We start from the raw sequence: 7,435 nt of genomic DNA on the forward strand, positions 1-7,435 counted from the left end.
AGGCATACTTAGTATGAAGAAGAAGTATTAGAGCCATTTAACTGCAAAGGAACATTAAGAACTTAGTGATTTCTCATTATTTCCAAGTTTTCCAAGACATGTTCCGTACCTTTCATTGGAGACCTGGATAGTTTCCACACCTGGTTGAGATATATATGTGGAGTTTTGTTTCATTGTCACATTTACTTAGCTGGGGTGTGTGACAAATAAGGGCAAGTAGTTTGACAAGTCATGGTTCAGTGTTGGGGTCTACTCAGCACCTGCAAATAGACCTATAGGAATAAGGGCCTTGAATCCACTTTTCCCCTTTTTGGGAACACACTTTCCAAAGATGTAACAGGATTGGTTCCTCAGCATCCTTTTCTAGTATCACATTTTCTATCATGCTTTTTTTTGGATAGCTTATCTAAGATTATAACCTCACTTTCTGTCTCCAGAGATACTCTCCTTTCTTCTTTCCTCTATTATTTATTAGGTCTTATCATTTTACAAACTACACACTGTTTTCCTTCCTCTCTCTTCCCTTCATTTCTTCCTTCCTTTCTTTTTACTTTGTGATGGATGAATACCTATAACTGCACATGTCACATGGAATTTTTATGTGCTTTGTTCCATGTTGTTTCTCTAATGTGTAGCATTCAGTATATTTTTGTTGCATGAATGCATTGATTCATGCCTCCATTAATTAACAAATATTCATTTCATTTTCCATTTTCTTTCTTTTTAAAACTTTTTTTTAGTTCTTTTTTTTTGAAAGATTTTGTTTATTCATTTGACAGATAGAGATCACAAGTAGTCAGAGAGAGAGGGGGAAGCAGGCTCCCCACTGAGCAGAGAGCCCAGTGCGGGGCTCAAACCTAGGACCCTGGGATCATGACCTGAGCCTAAGGCAGAGGCTTTAACCCACTGAGCCACCCTGGATTTAAGTACTTAAATCCAGAGAGATCCTGTCAGTGTGGGGTCACTGTGTGTGTCAGATGAGAGTATCTACATGTATATGAAGGAGGCCATCACTGGAGGAAGGTACAGCCTGACCTAGGTGGATGGTTCTGAGAGCAGCTGCCATTCCCTGATGATTCTGCTTTGAGGAAACCTAGGGCTAAGAAAGCTGTAGTCATTCATCTTCTAATGTGTATGAAAGGAGCACTGCAGGTTTGAGTAATCCTACAAAGCTGGCTATCAGGCCCCTCAGCTTGTCAGCAGAGCTGGTAATCATGGGGCCACCCTACTGTATAAGACAGAGGGAGCCTGAAGCAAAGTTGTTTTCTGGAAAATGTTCAAATATGGGAAACTCTTGACTTAAAACCTGTGTCAGAATCAAGGGACTGGGTGATCTTTCCAAAGGGCCTCTGGCTGTGCTGTTGACTCTCCAGTGGTTTCTCTGAGTACCAACATTTCCTGGCATTAACTAGCCTGGATTCTGGTCTGGCACCTCCTGTTTGGTAGCCTCTCCCTATATAATGTCAGGACATGACCTGCTGGAATCAGAATCCTACCTCCTCCTGAGCTCTGACACTTTACTATCTGTGCTCTGCTAATCAATTCACCAGCATGAAGGTCTTGGCGATGCTGGTACTGGTGGCAGTTTCCACCTTCCTGGTCTCAGGCCGTAAGTAAAGATACTTACATGAAAATAAGGTCTGGAGCAAGAGGACATCAAAGATAGTAGTTCTGTGTGGATGTGGGTTTGGAGGGGCTTAATGTACTTGCACCTGTGTCCTCCACTCCAGTACCCTCATTCCATCTCCATTTTGCCTGATAGCTCAAAATAGAGGGGACTTTCACTTTAGGCTTTGACAAAGACAGTAAGGTTTTGCTCAGTTTTAACCTTGGAATACACCTTCAGTGTTCATTCAGGACAATATGTTTAAGGTCATCAGAGGTTGCTTTCAGGAAAGCAAAAATGGAGATGTATTATGTTTTTTTGTGGAGTTTTGTCGGTTTCATATTATCTGTGCATCTCTCTGCCCTCAAAATGTGTAGGAAAGCCTAATTTTCTTCAATTGTGAAAGCCTGCAATATGGTCCATAGTCTCTCTTCCCTCTACCTGCCAAACTGGTGTTCAACTTGCACCTATTTTTTTCTTTTTCTCTTTCAGAGACCACAACCAATGCTTCATCTGATAGCTCTACTGGTAATTCTGCACTTACACTTCATGTCTTTCCTGTCATGACTGTCTTCCATCCCAGCTTTGTGTCAAAGCAGCCATGGAAGACAATATACAGACACTGCAAAGCAGAAGTCTGGAGAAGTAGAGTCCTGTATCTGAACCTCATTATGAACATAGAAAACCTGCTGATTTCTTTTTTCTTTTTTATTTTTTAATTTTTGTTTTTTTAAAGTAACATATAATGTATTATTTGCCCCAGAGGTACAGGTCTGTGAATCATCAGGCTTACACATTCCACAGCATTCACCATAGCACATATCCTCCCCAATGTCCATAGCCCAGCCACCCTATCCCTAGCACCCCATCTGCCAGCAACTCTCAGTTTGTTTCTTGAGATTAAGAGTCTCTTATGGATTGTCTGCCTCCCAATCCCGTCTTGTTTAATTTTTTTCCTTCCCTACCTCCCACAATCCCTCAGCCTGCCTCTCAAATTCCTCATTTCAGAGAGATCATATGATAATTGCCTTTCTCTGATTGACTTATTTCACTCAACATAATACTCTCTATTTCCATCCACATCATTGCAAATGGCAAGATTTCATTTCTTTTGATAGCTGCATAGTATTCCATTTTATATATATATATATATATATATGTGTATATATATATATATATATATATGTATGTATATCACATCTTCTTTATCCATTCATCTGTTGATTGCCATCTAGGTTCTTTTCATAGTTTGGCTATTGTGGACATTGTTGCTATAAACATTGGGGTGCATATGCTCCTTCAGATCACTACATTTGTATCTTTAGGGTAAATACCCAGTAGTGTGGTTGCTGGGTCATGGGATAGCTCTATTTTCAACTCTTTGTGGAACCTCTATACTGTTTTCCAGAGTGGCTGCACCAGCTTGCATTCCCACCAACAGTGTAGGAGGGTTCCCCTTTCTCCACATCCTCACCAACATCCTGACTAGTTAATTTTAGCCATTCTGACTGGTGTGAGGTGGTATCTCATTGTGGTTTTGATTTGTATTTCCCTGATGCCGAGTTATGTGGAGCACTTTTTCATGTGTCTGTTGGCCATCTGGATGTCTTCTTTGCAGAAATGTCAGTTCATGTTTTCTGCCCATTTCTTGATTGGATTATTTGTTCTTTGGGTATTGAGTTTGATAAGTTCTTTATAGATTTTGGATGCTAGCCCTTTATCTGATATGTCATTTGTGAATATCTTCTCCCATTCTGTCAATTGTCTTTTTGTTTTGTCTGTTTTCTTAGCTGTGCAAAAGCTTTTGATCTTGATGAAGTCCCAATAGTTCATTTTTACCCTTGCTTCCCTTGCCTTTGGTGATGTTTCTAAGAAGAATTTTCTGCGCCTGAGGTCAAAGAGGTTGCTGCCTTTGTTCTTTTCAAGAATTTGATGGATTTCTGTCTCACATTGAGGTCTTCCACCCAGAAGATCTGCTGATTTCTTATACTTTATTAGAGAATACAAAATCTCTGGCATAGATTTATATAAATTGTGGATTATATAAATTGTTCTTTACAAAAAATGACAAGGGAATGTGGTCTGAATTTGTGGTCTGGTAAGCCTTTCTGATTCCCATAAAATGAAGAGTTGAATATATGGCCAGAATATGAAAAGAGGGATTAGTCTCAGGATGACGGAAGAGAATGTGGATGCTGAAGGTGATGTAGAAATGCGGGCATTTGGGGCACATGGGAGTGTGGAACGGAGACTGTGGAATGTAGGAGTGAAGTAGAAGGATGGTGTTAAGCTTTTCCCTTTGTAATAATATATATGCCGTATTTTCAGCCTTACATGTGTTTTCCTTCTGTGATCTGACACAAGTGTGGACCAAACTCCCTAATATATTTTGGATTTCTCCCACAGTGTTCTGTACGTCCAATGCCATGTGTGTTGTGTTCATGCAGACATGAAGAAGATTTCTCTTTTTGTTCTCCACACTTGGAGACCTGTGTCCTTTTGTCACAAGGGCAGGGACTACAGTCAGATCTCACACACTGTACCATATGTCCTACCTGCCATGTGAAGCCAATGGAAAACAACATCCTCCCTTCTGAATGAGGAAAGAGAGCATGGTTAGAATGTGGTTATGGAGAATGATTTGTCCAGTTGTTGAGTTAATGCAACTAAAAAATGTAGGGTTTGACACTAGTTATTTGTCAGGAGCTCTGGTGTAGGTCTAGAGAGTCATAATTGTCATCAATTTTGCCACATTACCTTTGGACAAGGGGTGATTGATGGGGAATTTGCTCACTTTAACCATTGCCAGAAGAGCATTAATGTCTCCTGTTACATCTAATGGCTCTCCGAGATACTTCTGTAATAGATGGAGTCCAAGCTGAACAACAGGTGAGACAAATATAATCCCTTTGGAGGTCAGAACCTGAGAGAAGAGACTGTGCTTCATTCAAAGGAAAGAGATCCTATTGATCTAAAGTGAGATACACGATCTTCTTTCTTCTCTTTTCTTGTACAATTTACTTCACTACTCACACCCATACATGTTGCTATGGAAATGAATCAGTTCAAGTTAGCCCAAGGGAGGGCACCAAAGTCAGCCCACTTGGGGCTTTCTTGTTGCCTCTGAGTCTTTATCTCTGTCAATAGGAACGCATATGGATTTGGTATTTTGTGTTCACTATGGAGAGAAAGTATTTGCTTATGTCTTCTCTTAGTGTCACAGTTCTTGTAGGGAAATCCAAATTCTTTCTGTTCCACAAGGCAGGGCTATGAAGAATGAGTGCAAAGGAAAGTGGTTAGTCAGGATAAGGCTATGACAGAATTGTTGATATTTGCAGAGATCAATTCATACCTCCAAGTTTGGGAATGGACAAATTTTGTTCCTGTGGCAGAGTTAAGCTTTCAGCTGGATCTTTTCCTCCTTGTTTCAGGTCCAGCTGATAATATCACTGATATTGCCACTGATTATAATGAAGTCACCGAAGACAGTGACATTGATGAGGATACCACTGAAGCTTCTGACACCAGGACCGGCACTGGTGGCCTCCTAAGGAGTAAATCCATCTGATCTAAGTTCTTTCTTTATGGGGCACCTGGATTCCTTGGCTCTTTATTTTCTCAGTAGACTCTATTTCAGAGTGGGAGGCAGAAAGGTCTGTTTTCATATTTCTCTAATTGCTTTTGGTTTTACAAATCAGTACAACTGATAGATCTCAGAGGAGGCTGAAGATTTGCAGGCCTTTGTCCAATCATTTACCTGCATGGTCTTGAAATGTTGGCATTAAATAGGAAAAATTCACCTTTAGTAGAAATGCCATTGAAAAGACCAAAGTAAGTGTCTCCTTGGGGCAGTAACTGTTTATGTGTGTGTGTTTTTTTTCTTTTTTTTTTTAATCAGAAAAGTTGCTGTTTCCTTGACTTTTCTAAAAATGGAGAACAGCTTTAAAATGAAAGCTTCCTTGAGGCAGAATCTTGTGAGCATTATTCAGGATATATCTGGGAATCCTCATTCACTGAGGATCAAGACAGTACAGTATTCCTAGTCCTGGTTCATCTTTCCTGTCCTTCAACACTCATGGAACATCAATTACAAAATTTGTTGAGTGTGGACACTTGCCAGGAATTGTAGCATATACACATATCAATGTAATTTAAATCTCAGAGTCATTCTACTAAGTAAACTCTTTAAAGATGAAGAAATGGAAAACTTACAATGAAAGACTTTCCTCTGATCATATGGGAGAGATTGGATTTGTACTTAAACAGTTAAAAAATTTTTTTAATCTTCAGCATTATTCATTTCTAGGCACATAATATTTCTTAATCCCATTACTATTATTTTTTAAATTATTAACAAATATTATTTGTTTCAGGGGTACAAGTCTGTGATTTATCAGTCTTACACAATTCATAGCACTCACCATAGCACACACCCTCCCCAATGTCCATCAATCAGCCACCCTATCCCTCCCACCCCCTTACCCAGCAGCAACCCTCAGTTTGTTTCCTGAGATTAAGAGTCTCTCATGGCTTGTCTCCTTCTCTGGTTTCATCTTGTTTCATTTTTCCCTCCCTTCCCCTATGATTCTCTGTCTCGTTTCTCAAATTCCTCATATCAGTGAGATCGTATGATAATTGATGATGATGATAATTGTCTTTCTCTGATTGACTTATTTCACTTAGCATAATACCCTCTAGTTCCATCCACTTCATTGCAAATGGCAAGATTTCATTTTTGATGGCTGCATAGTATTCCATTTTATGTATATACCACATCTTCTTTATCCATTCATCTGTTGATGGACATCTAGGATCTTTCCTGGGACCCTTCTACATTGTTGGTGGGAATGCAAACTTGTGCAGCCACTCTGCAAAATAGTACGAAGTTTCTTCAAAAAGTTGGAAAATATAGCTACCTTATGACCCAGCAATTGCACTACAGGGTATTTACCCTAAAGATACAAATGTAGTGATCCAAAGGGGCATATGCACCCCAATGTTTATAGCAGCAATGTCCACAGTAGCCAAACAGTCAAAATCTTGAAGAAACGTTTTCAGATATGGCTTAGTGTTTATGGTTTAGTGTTGGGGTCATTGTTTTTCACCTTGCTCAAGGATGTGTAGTGGGAGCCAATGGGGGTAGAAAGGAGTATTCATCCCTTTTGAGAAGAAGGCTTGTTTGCTCTGAGTTATGATAAAGGGAAAGCTAATGCATATTGGCCTACTTCCTGTTCTCCCCAAACGCCAGCTTCCCTAGTCTCCTGACCTGGGCTGCCAATCCTGTTTCTTTTGGGATGAACATGTCATGTTCCTTTGACTCTATGGAATTCAGTGCCATTTGGCATTTGTAGTCTCCTTGCAGATTCCCAAGAAAGAAGCCATGTTCTTCAACATTTTTTGAAACCCTCTTGACAATATATTTTATTCTCTTGCAGACGTCTTCAACAGAAAATGAAATGAAGAGTTGAAATATTACTAAGGTGAAATTAGCCTGGCCTTCTGCATTTCTTCCTGCTGGGGTCAGCCTCAATGTCCATTCATTTGATTTAATTCAGCTACTTTCCATGTGTACCATTTTCTTTCTTATCCTTAATCATTGAATCTGTTTTCCAATAAATAACACTGAGCAACATCAAAAATCATTTATTTTTGAGAGGTTGGAAAGTGGTAGTCCAATGATTAAGTCAATACCAATGACAGATGCTTTGAATTTTATCTAGTCCTTCCTGTGTGACTGTGAATTGAACTTTGTACAAGTGTCCCCAATTTTTTAAACACAAGACACACTTCTTTTTTTTTTAAAAGATTTTATTTATTTATTTGACAGAG

At 39.4% G+C, this 7,435-nt stretch overlaps 1 protein-coding gene across 1 annotated transcript; it reads left to right on the top strand.

Annotated features, from left to right (window-relative positions):
* The first annotated feature begins 1,465 nt into the window (after window positions 1–1,465).
* MUCL1 (mucin like 1) lies at window positions 1,466–7,240 on the top strand. The gene is made up of 4 exons (XM_080810160.1): window positions 1,466–1,609; window positions 2,099–2,134; window positions 5,038–5,160; window positions 7,042–7,240. Exons 1-4 carry the CDS (start codon window positions 1,552–1,554, stop codon window positions 7,059–7,061), a joined length of 237 nt encoding a protein of 78 aa, XP_080666286.1. The 5' UTR covers window positions 1,466–1,551; the 3' UTR covers window positions 7,062–7,240.
* The last annotated feature ends 195 nt before the right edge of the window (window positions 7,241–7,435 follow it).

Source organism: Martes martes (genome assembly GCF_963455335.1).
Source record: "Martes martes genome assembly, chromosome: 8".
NCBI lineage: Eukaryota > Metazoa > Chordata > Mammalia > Carnivora > Mustelidae > Martes > Martes martes.